Raw genomic sequence first — 17,432 nt, 5'->3', positions numbered from 1 at the left:
CCTTATTTATTTTCATTTTGGATGATCTGTCCATTGGTGAAAGTGGGGTGTTAAAGTCCCATACTATGATTGTGTTACTTTTGATTTCCCCTTTTATGGCTGTTAGTATTTGCCTTATGTATTGAGGTGCTCCTGTGTTGGGTGCATAAATATTTACAATTGTTATGTCTTCTTCTTGGATCGATCCCTTGATCATTATGTAGTGTCCTTCTTTGTCGCTTGTAATACTCTTTTTTTTTAAGTCTATTTTGTCTGATAAGAGAATTTCTACTCCAGCTTTCTTTTGATTTGCATTTGCATGGAATATCTTTTTCTGTCCCCTCACTTTCACTCTGTATGTTTCCCTACGTCTGAAGTGAGTCTCTTGTACATAGCATATATACTGGTCTTGTTTTTGTATCCATTCAGCCAGTGTGTGTCTTTTGGTTGGAGCATTTAAACCATTTACATTTAAGGTTATTATGGATATGTTAGTTCCTGTTCCCATTTTCTTAATTGTTTTGGGTTTGTTATTGTAGGTCTTTTCTTTCTCTTGTGCTTCTTGCTTAGATAAGTTCCTTTAGCATTTGTTTTAAAGCTGGTTTGGTGGTGCTGAATTCTCTTAGCTTTTGCCTCTCTGTAAAGCTTTTAATTTCTCCCTCAAATTTGAATCAGATCCTTGCTGGGTAGAGTAATCTTGGTTGTAGGTTTTTCTCCTTCATCACTTTCAATATATCCTGCTATTCCCTTCTGGCTTGCAGAGTTTCTCCTGAAAGATCAGCTGTTAACCTTATGGGGGTTCCCTTGTGTGTTATTTGTTGTTTTTCCCTTGCTGCTTTTAATAGTTTTTCTTTGTATTTAGTTTTTGATACTTTGATTAATATGTGTCTTGGCGTGTTTCTCTTTGGATTTATCCTGTATGGGACTCTCTGTGCTTCCTGGACTTGATTAACTGTTTCATTTGCCATATTAGGGAAATTTTGAACTATAATCTCTTCAAATATTTTCTCAGCCCCTTTCTTTTTCTGTTCTTCTTCTGGGACCCTATAATTCGAATGTTGGTGCATTTAATGTTGTTCAAGAGGTCTCTGAGACTGTCCTCAATTCTTTTCATTCGTTTTTCTTTATTTTGCTCTGCAGTTGTTATTTCCACTATTTTATCTTCCAGGTCACTTATCCGTTCTTCTGTGTCAGTTATTCTGCTGTTGATCCCTTCAAGAGAATTTTTAATTTCATCTATTGTGTTGTTCATCACTGTTTGTTTGCTCTTTAGTTCTTCTAGGTCCTTGTTAAATGTTTCTTGTATTTATTCTATTTCCAAGATTTTGGATCATCTTTACTATCATTATTCTGAATTCGTTTTCAGGTAGACTGTTTCCTCCTCATTTGTTATGTCTGGTGGGTTTTTGCCTTGCTCCTTCATCTGCTGTGTGTTTTTCTGTCTTCTTAATTTGCTTAACTTACTGTGTTTGTGGTCTCCTTTTCGCAGGCTGCAGGTTCGTATTTCCCGTTGCTTTTGGTGTCTGTCCCCAGTGGCTAAGGTTGGTTCAGTAGATTGTATAGGCTTCCTGGTGGAGGGGACTAGTGCCTGTGTCCTGGTGGATGAGGCTAGATCTTGTCTTTCTGGTGGGCAGGTCCACATCTGGTGGTGTGTTTTGGGGTGTCTGTGGCCTTATTATGATTTTAGGCAGCCTCTCTGCTAATGGATGGGGTTGTGTTCCTGTCTTGCTAGTTGTTTGGCATAGGGTGTCCAGCACTGTAGCTTGCTGGTCATCGAGTGAAGCTGGGTCTTGGCATTGAGATGGAGATCTCTGGGAGATTTTTGCTGTTTGATATTTACATGCGGCTCAGAGGTCTCTTGTGGACCAGTGTCCTGAACTTGGCTCTCCCACCTCAGAGGCACAGCCCTGTCGCCTCGCTGGAGCACAAAGAGCCTTTCATCCACACGGCTCAGAATAAAAGGGAGAAAAAATAGAAAGAAAGAAAGAAGATAAAATAAAGTTATTAAAATAAAAACTAATTATTAAAAAAAAATTTTTTTAAGTAATAAAGAAAAAACGGACAGACAGAACCCTAGGACAAATGGTAAAAGTAAAGCTGTAAAGACAAAATTACACACAGAAGCATACACATACACACTCACAAAAAGAGAAAAAGGGAAAAAAATATATATATCTTTGCTTCCAAAGTCCACCTCCTCAATTTGGGATGATTCATTGTCTATTCAGGTATTCCACAGATGCAGGGTACATCAAGTTGGTTGTGGAGAGTTAATCCGCTGTTCCTGAGGCGGCTGGGAGAAATTTCCCTTTCTCTTCTTTGTTTGCACAGCTCCCAGTGTTCAGCTTTGGATTTGGACCCGCTTCTCTGCATGTAGGTCACCTGAGATCCTCTGTTCTTTGCTCAGACAGGTTGGGGTTTAAGGAGCAGCTGATTCGGGGGCTCTGGCTCACTCAGGACGGGGTGAGGGAGGGGTACGGTTGCGGAGCTACCCAGCGGCGGCACAGGCCGGCATGACGTTGCAATAGCCTGAGGCGTGCTGTGCGTTCTCCTGAGGAAGTTTCCCTGGATCACGGGACCCTGGCAGTGGCGGGCTGCACAGGCTTCCGGGAGGGGAGGTGTGGATAGTGACTTGTGCTTGCACACAGGCTTCTTGGTGGCTGCAGCAACCTTAACGTCTCATGCCTGTCTCTGGGGTCCACACTGATAGCCGCGGCTCGCGCCCGTCTCTGGAGCTCCTTTAAAGCGGCGCTCTTAATCCCCTCTCCTCACTAACCAGCAAACAGAGAGGCAAGAAAAAGTCTCTTGCCTCTTCGGCACCTCCACACTTTTTCCCGGACTCCCTCCCGGCTAGCTGTAGGGCACTAACCCCTTCAGGCTGTGTTTACGCATCCAACCCCAGTCCTCTCTCTGGGATCCGAGCCTCAGCTTCCAGCCCCCGCCCACCCCGGCGGGTGAGCAGAGAAGCCTCTCAGGCTGGTGAGTGCTGGTCAGCACCGGTCCTCTGTGCGGGAATCTCTCCACTTTGCCCTCCACACCCCTGTTTCTGCGCTCTTGTCCGTGGCTCTGTAGCTCCTCCCCTCCGCCACCCACAGTCTCCACCCGCGAAGGGGCTTCCTAGTGTGTGGAAACCTTTCCTCCTTCACAGCTCCCTCCCACTGGTGCAGGTTCCGTGCCTATTCTTTTCTCTGTTTTTTCTTTTGCGCTACTCAGGTACGTGGGGAGTTTCTTGCCTTTTGGGAGGTCTGAGGTCTTCTGCCACCGTTCAGTAGGTGTTCTGTAGGAGCTGTTCCACATGTAGATGTATTTCTGATGTATTTGTGGAGACGAAGGTGATCTCTGCGTCTTACTCTTCTGCCATCTTGAAGCTCCTCTAAACTGATGAGGTTTTTGTTCAGCTTTGTTGAGGTGTAGTTTACCCTGATAAGTTTGATAATCAGAAGAGCTTTTGCACTTTTCATGGGCTTTAAGGAAATTCAGTGAATTTCCTTATGAATATAGATAATAACATTCTATCATTCATAGAACTCTTAATTTTTATATGCATCTAGATGATTTAGCTTCTTTATAAGAGCATACATTTCTTTAAGAACAGAGATAACTGCCTAGTCTTTCTCTTGGAAAGCCCCACAGTGCTTAGTATGGCCCTGTATATGACATGTACACTAATTTTGAGACACAGAGCTTAGTTCGTTCAATGAGGAAGTGTAAACTATTACAAAAATGTTTGCTGATAGGATTTGGAAAAATACCTTGACCATTTCTCAATTCTATATCAGGATGCAACAGCAGAATGAAACTCAGTGGAAGACCCTACAGACACATGGGAGTCCTTGGAACTTCAAAACTCTATGACATTCGGAAAACTATCTTTACCTTCACTCCACAGGTGGGTGGACTGAGCTTTAATGTGCATTGAGATGAATGGAAATAAAAAAGAAACACTATAGAAATAAAGCATTTAGTGGAGTTGAGACAAGTGTCAGAGTTTCATGTGACCTTGTATATATTAAGTTGCTCAATAAATAGGGTTTTGGTTTTTTCCATAAGATGTTACGGAAAAATGTGAACGAACTTTTTGGCCAACCCAATTTTTGTTGGGTTGGACTGAATTGATCTTGAAGCACAGAGCTATGCCAAGTGACTGTGACTACCAAGAATAGTCCTGGGTGTTGCAGAAACAGTGATTAAGGATTTTATAAATGTTGGAATACTTTTAAAAGTACTCTTTATTAAAGATTAAAAATAATACTGTATTCTTTATAAACAAAATATAGTCTTTTTTATTCAGCTACTGAATTAAAGTGTTCTATTTGTTTTGGGGAAGTGCCCTTTTTACATGCCCAGAAATCTCTGATATCCTCTTCTAAACAAAAATGTCAGTGCTGTTTTAGCCATGATTATACACTGTTTATTAGCCTGATGTTTATTACCCATATTATAATAGCAAGCCTTATTATATGTATGAATAGGAGGATAAACTATTTTCTGAAAAGAAAGCTTAAGCTTTCTTTTGTCATCTTACATCTGAAATAGTGCAACTGAGGTATAGATGAAAGAATAATGGACCATAGATTCTATCTCTGATTTTGCCATTTGCTAGTCGTATAACTTTGCTAATCTACTCAGTGTCTCTTGGCCTTATTTTTTTATCTATTAAAAAGGAGAAAAGCCCTCACTGGGTTGTTAGAATTAAATAAAATCATGTACTTGAAAACACTTTGTAAACTATAACACACTAAAAATGTCCAGAACTACTGTTTGTACCAGTAAGCCACCAGATACTTTGGGAAGAATTAGGCATTAAATTTGGAGGTATTGTTGCCCCTGTGATATCTTATATACACTTGTGTATATGTGAGCACTTTGAAATATTATTTGATAGTTGTGAGAGTAAATTATTCTGAACTGTTATTTTCCTTTTTCTCAGTTTATAGACCAGCAACAATTCTACCTGGCTCTGGACAACAAGATGATAGTGGAAATGCTTAGAACAGACCTCTCCTATCTCTGTAGCCGCTGGAGAATGACAGGCCAGCCCACCATCACCTTCCCCATCTCACACAGCATGCTTGGTAAGGATGTATGAGGCAAGGAACTAATGTATTTTTGAAATAAGTCATGTGGTTGGCCCTTCAAAATCATAGAGTCACCGGAAAGCTACTTTTTGTCATTTATTCTTTCAGCAGTTTTTTTAAGCTCTTGTTTTGTGCCAGGCACTTTTCAAAGCACTGGGTGAATATGGCAGATGAGGTTTCTATTCTCACGGAGCTTATGTTTTAGAATAAATATGTAACAAATAAACCAATACACAAGAATATTTCAGGTGGTTTGTGAGCTATAATTCAAGAGATGTAATAGAATAACTTGTTTGGGGCTACTTCAGATAATTGGTTTCTAGGCCAATTTACAGAAACTTTATTAATACGATTCATTTTAAAGACAGTAATACTATATTCTGCATCTGTCTTACTCCAGTGGAGCATCAAGATTTTATAGATAAGTTCCTAAACTTCTCTTTGCAAGGCTTGCCTAACTGAAGCAATAAAATCTAGCAGGGAAAAGTAAAAAGCCTTTTAGTTTATCTTTCCTTTATTAGCTGGGCTTCCTGACATTGCTTACTTGAAACTGAGTGAAAAGCTTTGTTGTTCTCTCAGTTCCTGGAGGACTAGAGCCAATACTGAAGCACTGCTTCCTTTCTGTATCTCTGCTGTTGCTTCCAAAGGCCTGTTTGTACTACCAAAGTACATAGAATTCCTTTTCATTAGAGAAGAATCCTTTGTCATAAATCATTCAAAGTCCAGACAGACTGTTAGGGATTTTGGTCACATCTCTAAAGTGCTTCAAAAGCACAGGAGTCCAGTGTACTTGTGTACCCATGAATAGTTGAAAGGTTCATTTCTACTTCGACATGTCTTTTCTATCTGAGAAATACACACATTTTATCCAGTTTGCTATAAATAAAACACTCAAAAAATGTAAAAAAAAGAAAGCACAGGAGTTGAGGAAGTAGGGTAGTCTTTCTTCTTTTTGTCTTTCTTCTTTATTTGAAACAATTAACAAGTGCCCATTTAATAACTACTGTGTTCCCAGAACTGTCTTTAGAAAGTATAAAGTCTAATTGGAGAAACAAAGCTAATTCACAAAATTAATAGAAAACAATTCAAGATAGTATATAAAGAAGTACTAAACCATTAGATTAGTATTTTACAGTGACAGTGGTCAAGTTGTCAAAGAAAATTTCTTGACTAGGTGGGACTTATCCAGGCTTTTTGGGATGTGTAGTATTCATATATGAGGAGAGAAGAAGGAAAGGTACTTTAGGTGAGGGAAAAAATACCATGGGTGAAGCCTGGAGGCAGGGATGCCCTTGACTTGTGAGTGGACAGTGAAGAGGCCACGCTGAATAGAGTGGGCCTTTCATGTTGGAGTATAATTATTAACAAAATTGGATTAGTCAAATGGGGTCAGATTATGAAGACCTTGAAAATAAGCAGATAAATTTAAAACAAATTGTCTCAGAAGTCTGAAGCTATTAAAAGTTTTTGAGCAAGGAATGATATGATGAAAGTGATATTTAGGGAATATTGACTTAGTGACAGTATACACTGCAGTTAGAAGAATCTGATATCAAGGAAACTAATCCAAGTATGAGGTGATAAGAAGATACACTGGATTGATGATAGTAAAAATTGAGTGGGAAAGGATACAAGAGTCATTTTAAACACCACCTGCAAGTCAGGTGTTGGCTGACTAGATATGAGATATGAATCAAGATAATGCCAACATTTAGAGAGACTAGGTAAATAATGCTGCCATTGATAAAAGCAGAGAAATTATAAAGGAAGATGCCAGTTGTAAAGGGACATGTTGAGTTTATAGTGACAAAGAGGTTTCAAAATTGAAATGCCTAATAGTTGGGATGAGATATACAGCCATAGCTTGGGAGGAAGAATAAAATTAAGATCTAGATTTAAGTCACAAAGTTTTGATACTTGGTACATGGTCACACAACAAAAAACAGAAGTATCAATAGCAATAATAACTGCAATGTTTATTGAGCACTTTCTCTGTGCCATGCACTGAGCTAAGTCCTTTCAGTGCTTTATTTTGACATCTCCACAACAACCCTATTCAGGTAGGTACTGTTAATAGCCCCCATTTTATAGATGAAGAAGGTGATTCATTTTGTAGTCACAAAACTAGTAAGCAACAGAATCAGGCCTCAAACCAGGTCTGTCAGTCTCCAAAACCTACATTACTAATAGCTGTGTATTTTTGTCACGGAAAATTTTGTGCTGGTGAAATGAGAATGAACATATTAGTGATCACATTAAAATGTGAATTAGTTAAATTCTCATATTAAATATAGATTCCTAGGATAGGTAAAAGCAAAATCTAGCTAGATGCTACTTACAAAAGCTATCCCTAAAATAAAATTGTATGGAAAAACAGAAAATAAAGGAAGACATAAAGATATATCATGTAAACGCTAACAAAAAGAAAGCAATGATGGCAATATTAATATCAAAAATAGCAAATAGAATTCAAGGCACAAATCAGTAAATGGGATATAAAGGATATTTTATATTGATAAGAGTTATAGTACATGAAGACAGTGGAACATTTATAAATTTTTATCTACTGAAGAATATCAGTGAAATGCATAAAGCAGATATTTAGGAAAACTTAAGGACAATATGATAAATCCATTGTACAGTCATAGTGGGAAACGATAACATACCTCTATCATAATGTCACAGATCCATTATACAAAATCACTAAAGATATAGAGGATTAACAGACTTGATTTTTGTGTTTACAGGTGTATGTGAAAGTATACCCAGAAAGACAGAATACACAAAGAATGTTTATTTTTTAAAAGTAGAAATAATATAGATGATATTGCCAGACATAGCACATAAAATTAATTAAAACAAAAATAATTTCTTAAAAACCTGACCATGAAGGAATTAAAATTTTTGCAAATAATTCTTTGATTAAAGAGGAAATCAAATTTGAAATTATATAGTGTTTTTAAATGAAAAATTATACCACTACTAATCAAAACTTAAGAGATTTGGCCAAAATCATATTTAGAAATTTTCATATTCTTGAATATTTTCACTTTTGAAAAAAAAAGAGTTCTGTTTCCAGACAAAAAGGAATAGACTCACTTCTCCCTATTCTTCCTGCTAAGTACAGCTAAAAACCCTGGACATTACTATAATACAAACATAAGAAGACTCTGAAAGTTGGAAAAAAGAAGGGAGACTGGCTAGGGACTTTGAACCTAAGAAATGACACAGCAGTGAATTTCCTGGGTTTTCCTTCTGCCTCATATATCCTGGACTGGGTGCTGGAGAAGTTATCATCCCAGAAACACAAATGGGTACAGATTTTAAAAGGTCCAGGAAAGACCTTCTCCCTCTAGCCAAAGGAACAGGAAAGGGATAGCCTAGCCAGACAGAAAACTTCTAGACAATAAATGTGTTCTAATCTACCCAAATACCACAGAAAAAACCTACAGCCCCATTCCCATCCCTATCAGCGAGGCTGTGTGGGGAACCTAGACTACTGCCTTCACACAGTTGTGAAGAGGTGCCCCCTCCCTCCGTAGGGATAGTGTCTGAGAAGAACTAGTGGGGAGCTTAGACTTTCATCCTTACTGAACAGTAGAGGAACTCCTTCCACACCCACCTAGCAGTAACAAGGCAGTGCTCCCTTCCCTGCTGCACAATATCAGAGGAGACTTGCTGAATCAGAAGATTCAATAAGATCCACAGTCTTGTAAGATGATACCCCAAATTTCCAGAATACAATAGAAAATCATTCATACCAATGCCCAAGAAAATCTCAACTTCAATGAGAAAAGATGATCAACAGATACCAATACCAGGATGACAAAGATGTTGGAATTACAACAAAGATTTTAAGGCAGTCATCATAAAAATACTTTACCAAGCAATTACAACCACACTTCAAACTTGAAAGTAGGAAGTCTCGGCAAAGAAATTGAAGAGATGGAGAACCAAATGAAAGTTTTAGAATTGAAAACTATAATAACTGAAATGAAAACTTACTAGATAGGCTCAGTAGCAGAAGAAAATAGACTGAACTTGAAGGTAGAACTATAGAAGTGAACAAGAGTAAAAACAGACTGAAAAATATGAACAGAGCCTCAGAGACCTATGGGACTAATAATGAAACATCTAGCATTCATGTTATGAGTCCCAGAAGGAGAGGAAAAAGAATATAGGGCTGAAAAAAGTATTCCAACTAATTATGGCTGAAAAAAATGGCAAAAGGCATAAACCTACAGATTCAAAAAGTTGAGAGAGTCCCAAACAGGAAAAACTCAAAGAAATCCATGCCAAAACATAATGATCAAACTCCTGAAAATTAAAGAAAAAGAAAAAATCCTGAAAGCAGTAAGAGAAATGATACATTGTCTATGTGGGAAAACAACTAGAATGACAGCAGATCTCATCAAAAACCCTGGAGAACAGAGGGAAGTGGCAGAACATTTTTCAAGTGTTTAAAGAAAAGAATTAATAAACTAAGAATTCTGTATCCAGTTAAAATGTACTTGAAGAATAAAGGGAAAAAAGACATTCTCAGGTGAAGCAAAACTAAATGAATTTGTCTGAAGGAGATCTGCTCTAAAAGAATAGCTTAAAGGAAGTTCTTGAAATAAAAAGGAAATAATGCAAAATGGAATGTTGGAACATCAAGCAAGAAAAACAACAGTTGAAAGAGTAAGAATACAGGTAAATACAATAGACTTTCTCCACTTCAGTTTTCTAAATTATGTTTGACGTTTGAAGGGAAAATCATAACGCTGTCTGATGTGGTTCTCAAAGTATGTAGAGGAGATCTTTAATGCAGTTATATATTGGGGGAGGTGAGGGACTGAAAAGGAAATAAGTTTTTTTTCAAGCATAAACATTGTAAAGCAATTATACTGCAATAAAGATGTAAAAAAAAGGAAATAAGGTTTTTACACATCACTTTAAACTTGTGAAATGTTGACACTAATAGACAATGATATATGTATAATGCATGTTTGTATATATTATGTAATACCTAGGGTAACCGCTAAGAAGTCTATACAAGGAGATAAAGTAAAAAACACTATAGATAAATCAAAATGGAATTCTTGTGTTTCAGAAAGCAGGGAGAAAAAATAGAAGAACAGAGGAGCAAACAAAAAAAAAATAAGTAAAATGGCAGACTCATTCCTAATATATCAATAATTACATTAACTGTAAATAGCCTAAATATACCAATTAAAAGACTGAGATTGGCAGAGTAGATTTAAAAATGACCCACATATATGCTGTCTCCATGAGATTCACTTCATATGTAACAATATAGGTAGACTAGAATAAAATAATGGAAAAAATATGCCATGTAAAATTAATTTTAAAAATCAGAAGTGGCCATGTTAATATCTGGTAAAATAGACTTTAGAATAAAGAGAAAAAATATAGATAATAAAAATAATGTTAAGAATGAGGAAGGGGATATAGCAACAGAAATGGAGGAGTCTTTACAAATTATAAAAGAATACCAAATATAATTTTATAAATCTAGATAAAATTGACAAATGTCTAGAAAAGTAAATAATATAAGAATAAGCTTAAGAAATAGAGACACATATAGAGAACAAACTTATGGATACCAAGGGGGTGGGATGAATTGGGAGATTGAGATTGACATATATACACTACTATGTATAAAATAGGTAACTAATGAGAACCTACTGTATAGCACAGGGAAACTACTCAGTGCTCTGTGGTGACCTAAATGGGAAGGAAATCTGACAGAGAGGGTATATGTATACACATAACTGATTCATTTTGCTGTACAGCAGAAACTAACACAACATTGCAAAGCAACTGTACTCCAATAAAAATTAATTAAAAAAAGAATAAGCTTAATAAGAAATATGCATAAAACTATGTAAAAAATTATAAAGCTAATAAAAAACATAAAAGAAGATTTTAATTACTAGAGAGACATACCATGTTGCTAGATGGAAATCGTTAATATTGAGAAGATGTTCATTCTTATTAAATTAATCTATCAATTCAGTGAATTCCAAATCAAAATAGACAAATTTTTATGAAAAGCTGAATCTAAATTGCATATGGAAGAGAAAATGTACAAGAATAACCAGATTTTTTAAAAACTAGAAACAAGAGAAGATAGATCCATTGGAATTACAATAATGATAAAGACAGCAATCCAAATAGCAGCAAAAAAATATAAATAAATACATTTGGGAAAATCATTCATTTAGGCCTGCTACTTTACATTTTATGCAAAATTAAATTCTAAATAGATTAAACAGCTAAGCAACAAGAAAAACTATAAAAGTATTAGAAGAAAGTATGGAAGGATGTTTTTGTGATCTTGGGCTGAAGAAAGCTGTACTTTGCAAGATGCAGAAAGGAAAACTTGACAGATTTTAAAACATGAAAATCTAAATTAATCTTTGTTTCTAAATAAATATTTTATACAAAAATGAAGTGTGGTTGAGGCTGAAAGACAAATAATAAAGTAGATAAAATATTTGCCATACATATGATAGAGAAAAGGGTAATAGTCACAAAACATAAAGAGGCCTTGAAAGTCAATTGAAAAAAAAAGATTATTTTTTAAAAACATGGGAAAAGAGCTTTCCAACCCAAGCCTGGCAGAATGGCTCCTGCAAAGAAGGGTGGCGAGAAGAAGGGCCAGTCCGCCATCAACGAGGTGGTGACCAGAGGATACACTATCATCATTCACCAGCGCATCCATGGAGTGGGTTTCAAGAAGCATGCCCCTTGGGCAGTCAAAGAAATCTGGAAATTTGCCATGAAGGAGGTGGGAACTCCAGATGTACACATTGACACTGAGCTCAACAAAGCTGTCTGGGCCAAAGGAATAAGGAATATCCCATACCGTGTCCATGTGCGGTTGTCCAGAAAACATAATGAAGATGAAGATTCACCAAACAAGCTCTATACATTGGTTTCCTATGTACCTGTCACCACTTTCAAAAATCTACAGACAGTTAATGTGGATGAGAACTAACGGTTGATTGTCAAAGTTTTCGAACCACCAAAAAAAAAAAAAATGGGAAAAGAACATGAACAGGCAATTCATAAAAGAAATACAAATAGCCAGTCTATACATGAAAACGTGCTCAATCTTACTAGTATTAAAATTAAAACACTGTATTTTTTAACGTATCAGATAAACAAAGATTAAAAAGATTATTAACACCATTGTTGTTAAAGATGTGGGGAAACAATCACTTTCTATACTGATGGTAGACATAGTGGCACAACTTTCTTAGTGTGCAGTTTGGCAGTCTATAAAGTTTTTAGTAAGTGTTCCCTTTGTTCTAACAGTTCTACTTGTAAGAATTTATCCTAAGGAAATAATAGAAAAATTGCATCACAGTGTTGCTTATAATACAACAGTCTAAATATCTGTTATGGAATCATTTTTAGCTTTTGCAAAGAATTAGTTAGAAAAAGTGGATCACAAAAGAGTATGTGTAGTATGATCCCCTTCACATAAAGTTGGATAATTGTTAGTCTTCTAAATATTTTTTATGCCTACACACATGTAAACCAAAGCTCATTGGATGAGATAATGTATAAAATATTCAGCACAGTACTTGGCACATAACATTCAACATATGGTTGCTGTTGTTATTATTGTCAGCATTCAGTAATCATTCTGTGTTCTGCAATCAGGCAATGTGCTAAATACTTACAATAAATAAGATACTGTCTGTGAGGAACTCTCCTCTCTTGGTCATCATCCCTTACCATTTCCCATTCTGCACAGCGTCATTGGCTCTCAGATGAAGTGTTGAAATACAAGGTGGTCAACGAGGACTATCTCATTTGTACCATCACCACCAGAAAGTTGGTTTAAAATAATTGAAAGATTCCCCTTATTTCAAAGTTAAAACCACAAAGATTGTTTTAAAATTCTCTTCATTTTAAGATGAAGATGGAACCAGCTTGAATTCAAGTATCCTGGCAGCACTCCGAAAAATGCAGGATGGCTATTTTGGTGGGGCAAGGTAAGTGACCTCTATGCACTCAGTAGTGAGATGTGAAATTTGGATGCTGAGTACAGTAATGGTAGACTTGTGATGCCTTTCTCTGTATCTTTAGCAACATATACCCATCCTATTCCAGGAGCTGGTGTTTGATAGATTGAATCAAGGAATTTAATGTTAAAGAGAAGGGTTGGAATTTTTCCCCACCCTCTTCTTTGCCTACACTCCATAAATTCAGTGGATCAGGAAACTTACCCTGGAAGGAAGGAAGAATGGAAGGGAGGGAGGGAAGGAGGGAGGAAAGGAGGTTACTGGACTATTCAATTCTCACTGCTTTTCTTTTTTCCCTAAGTTTTTATTTTGAAAAATTTCAAGTAGACACAAATATGCAGGAATCTTATTGAATACCATATACCCTCCCTCAAGACTCACCTGTTGTTAACATCTGTCCCACTTGTGTGTTCTCTCTCCCCCATTCCCTCCCTTCCTTCCTCTCCTCCCTCCCTTCCTCTCTTGTTCCCTACCCTTCTCCCTCTCTCACACATACATATGTGCGCATGCACACACACGCACACACACACACACACACAGAGGCACACACACTTTTTTCGCTAAAGTGTGTGAGAGTTAGTCAGAAATATCATGACTCTTTAACCCTAAATACTTCAGTTTCTGTCTTCTAAGAAAGAGGGCATTCTCATACATGACTACAATATAATCAGCACACTCAGAAAAGTTAATATTGATACGATACTATTATCTAATACGGAGTCCATATTCAAAATTACCCAGTTGTCTCAATAATGTTTTCCCATAGCTTTTTTCCCACTCCAGCTCCAATGAAAGATCACTCGTTGGCTTTTAGTTATTATATCTCCTTGATGTCTTTTAATCTAGAGCAATTCCCTAGCCGTTTGTTAATATTTCATTACAATTTTCATTGCATTTTTAAAGAAAGAAGGTCAGTTATTTTGCAGAATGTCTCTCAGTTTGTTTAAAATGTCACCTTCTGAGTCACTTTCCCCTGTCTGAGTTTACTCATTGGTGACCTCACAATGGACGTGTCTATTGCTTGCCAGCCCTTCCATGGGGAGAGCACTTCTCTCCATATTCTTCATAATCCTCCATTCGTGTCTAGATTCCATTATGCTTTCCGCAACAATCTTTGACCAAATGGCTTTATCTTCCATTGATCAATCAGTTATTACTAATGGGGTTGTAAAATCGTGATTCTGTGTTTCTATCATTCTTTGTACATGTATTAGTTGGAATCCTTCTGTTAAAAAAAAAAAGCTCTCCCTTACCCCCTTTAATTTTGTAGTTTTATTGCCAGCATAGAGTCATAAATTCTTATTTTATTTTTATGTCATGCTTCATTCCATTGTCTATTTCAGTGTACATATTATTCAAGATCTGGCCATTGGGAGCCCCCTCAAGCTGACTTCTTTAGAAAATCAGTACTATTGACTTTCCCTTTGGGTTTGGTTTTGCAATTGGCTTTATAAGTAGGGGAAGATATGGCTTACAATCTACTATGATTCTTAAAATTGTCAGATACCATTTTTTTCTTTTCAAAATGGTCTTTTTGAGTATTTTTTGAAATGATACGACAGATTTGTGGTGATTTGTCTTCATTCTGTCCTAGCTTCTCTTGCAGCCAATGGAAGTTTTTGCCAGATATTTGGCATAGTTAGCAATGTAGTATGTGGCAGTGAAAGCGAGCAAAACTGATCTGCTGGTGGATTGTGAACCCATAATTGTAGTCTTTATTAACATAGTACCCTAACCTATACTACACTATGTCTAGGAGTGCTGTAAATTTTCACTTTTACAAAATTTGTACTAATGTATAAACATTAGTAATCCCCCAACAGAACATTCTAGGTATCCTTTTTATCACTAAACTGTGTTGTTTTGAAAATGATTTCCTCTGATTTTCTGTTTTCTGTTTACCCTCTTAATTGTCAGGATTCAAACAGGTAAACTGTCAGAGTTTTTGACAACATCTTGCTGCACACATTTGAGCTTTATGGAACCTGGACCTGAGGGTAAATTGTACAGTGAAGATTATGATGACTATGATAATGAGCTGGAATCTGGTGACTGGATGAATGACTATGGTTCAACCAGTAATGGTAAGAAGGCTTCATAAATGCACTGGCCTTACTGGACAAGAATACAAAGTATTGTTGAGCATCCTCCTTAATATTTCTCCTGCCAGCAGTCTCACTCCTATTTAATACACCTAATACACCTTTTGTTTGGCTTTACTTTTCATTCTTCTACTTGCCTTTGGTTTCTGGTCTAATATCCCTGTGGTGATTGTGGAGTATAGAGTTGGACTATCCCTTACTAAGGTTAGGGGAGATTTCTCTCCCAGGTACATAAAATGACTGGTACTTTAAAAATGGGAGGAAGCAATGGTGAGTAAGAGATATTTAATCAAGTATGTAGTAGGAACACTAGACATATACATACTGCTTTTTGACATTAAAAAGCATAAAAAGTATAAAATTCCATCAGAGTTCTTTTATATAGAATATTATATAATCTATAATTTTATATTCTAATATATTCTATATATTCTAATTTTATATAGTTCTTTTATATAGAATATTATAGGGGTACATCAGAATCTCTGGGGAGGTCTGCGTAGTTTGAAAAAGCCGATTTGGTACGCCTGTTGCTTTCATATTACAACTAGACAAATAACGCAGAACAAAATCTAATTGGCTTCTATGAATACAAAGATGATATAGTGAGAAAGCATTGTGGGGGCCTGACAAGCACCCTAAAGTGTTAAAATGCTGACCTAGGCAGGGCAAACATTACATTATTTGAATCCCACAGAGAGAAGGGCCAGTGGGAGTGAATTATTGTTCTAGTTATGTAAAACATGGTTTGCCTGCTTTCACTGTCTGGTTTTCTGATTGTTAAGCCTATATCTTAAGGCAGCCAATTTCTTTATCTTAAGAGTGGTGTGTTGGAGAGAAGAAACATAAATAAATTAGCTTTCCTCAGTGAGCTAGCAAGCATAATCTCATATACAATAAACCAAAACACTAGCAGTCAGAAGGACTATTTTCTCATTTGGGCTCAGCATTTACGCACCTAAGTACCGTTTAGTTCACTCTGTTTTTGTAAGTTCTAAAATAGTGTGAATTTCTTTGTTTGAAGAGTACATTAAATACAAGATTATTTCCTGTTATCAGTAATACCCAAAGTCATGATATCTATCTTGGCATAAGCTTAGATTGCTTTCTTAAATATATCTCTTTAATGATATGTTTTACTAACCTTGATATTATGCATTCTGAGTCACTTTCCCCTGTCTGGGTTTACTCATTGGTGGCCTCACAATGGACGTGTCTGTTGCTTGCCAGCTGTTCCATGGGGAGAGCGCTTCTCTCCATATTGTTCATAATCCTCTACTCAAGTGTCTAGATTGTATTCAAGGTTATAATATTTGTCATTAAGTTGTCACTGAGTATGAGGTCCACTCCTGCAGCTCTGCTAGTTCCCATTAGTCACATCAGAGTACAGAAAGACATCTGGAGAGTTCCCCAGAGGTAATCAAAATCCAGATGATACATGACTGACGTAGCAAACTTCAGTATTGATCCAAACATTGGGCTTTTCCAACTATAAATGTTGCAAGTGTTCATGTAAAATCTGCAATGTTAAGCAGCCACAAGATATATGTATTTTTTTTGTTTCCATTATCCATAGTCAGAGAGAATGTTACAGAAGGTGTAGGGGGGAGGGAGAGACCAAGAGGATAAGGACTATATCTATCTTCTTCAGCACTGAAACCTCAGCACCTAGTACACCACCTGGTCCATAGCGGGCAATAAATATTTGGTGAATAAATGAAGGGGGTAACAAAAAAGACCAACGTGTGGTCAGTAGTCCTTTTGACACCAGTGCCACATGGAGCTTGTTTTTTCTTTAGCAATTGTAGCTGCCATTTGTGGAATCTGTCTGTTTTCAGCTAGGCTCAATGTTTAGTAGAAGATTTTTGCCCTTCCCCACAAGTCTCCTCATACCAGTGAGACTCAAAGGGCCCTATTCTACTCCTCCACCACAACTGCCACCACCACTACCATCACACACACATACATAGATTATGAAATGCTCCACCTGGCCTATAATAAGCTCATACTACTTTCAGGGAACCTAATATTGTCTCAACAAAGTTGAAGAACAGGTGGATCCTGGTAAATAGCCATAGTTTCTGAATAGTAAAGCTACGAGATTGTATAATGATCACCAGCTATTTTCCCCCATGAGCTAAAACAACCTGGTTTTGGTGCTGTGTTGTGGGCACAGGAGCCAGTCATTCTGTTTGGTGGGGTAGATTGTGAAGTAACTAAAATGTTTATTTTTT

The 17,432-nt window shown here is 36.8% G+C and overlaps 2 protein-coding genes across 2 annotated transcripts in view; both read left to right on the top strand.

The window, feature by feature from the left end:
* The window catches only part of PHKA1 (phosphorylase kinase regulatory subunit alpha 1), a 137,532-nt gene that overhangs the window by 89,310 nt on the left and 30,790 nt on the right, over positions 1–17,432 (top strand). The window contains 4 exon segments of the mRNA XM_065901003.1: positions 3,759–3,868; positions 4,910–5,054; positions 12,988–13,066; positions 15,014–15,180. Coding sequence (XP_065757075.1) covers positions 3,759–3,868; positions 4,910–5,054; positions 12,988–13,066; positions 15,014–15,180 — 501 coding nt within the window.
* Positions 11,686–12,060, top strand: LOC136142881 (large ribosomal subunit protein eL31-like). Its single transcript, XM_065901184.1, has one exon. It carries the CDS (start codon positions 11,686–11,688, stop codon positions 12,058–12,060), a length of 375 nt encoding a protein of 124 aa, XP_065757256.1.

This window comes from Phocoena phocoena, chromosome X, assembly GCF_963924675.1.
Source record: "Phocoena phocoena chromosome X, mPhoPho1.1, whole genome shotgun sequence".
Classification (NCBI taxonomy): domain Eukaryota; kingdom Metazoa; phylum Chordata; class Mammalia; order Artiodactyla; family Phocoenidae; genus Phocoena; species Phocoena phocoena.
The sequence above is the reverse complement of the archived record's forward strand: the minus strand, read 5'-3'. Positions and strand labels throughout refer to the sequence as shown.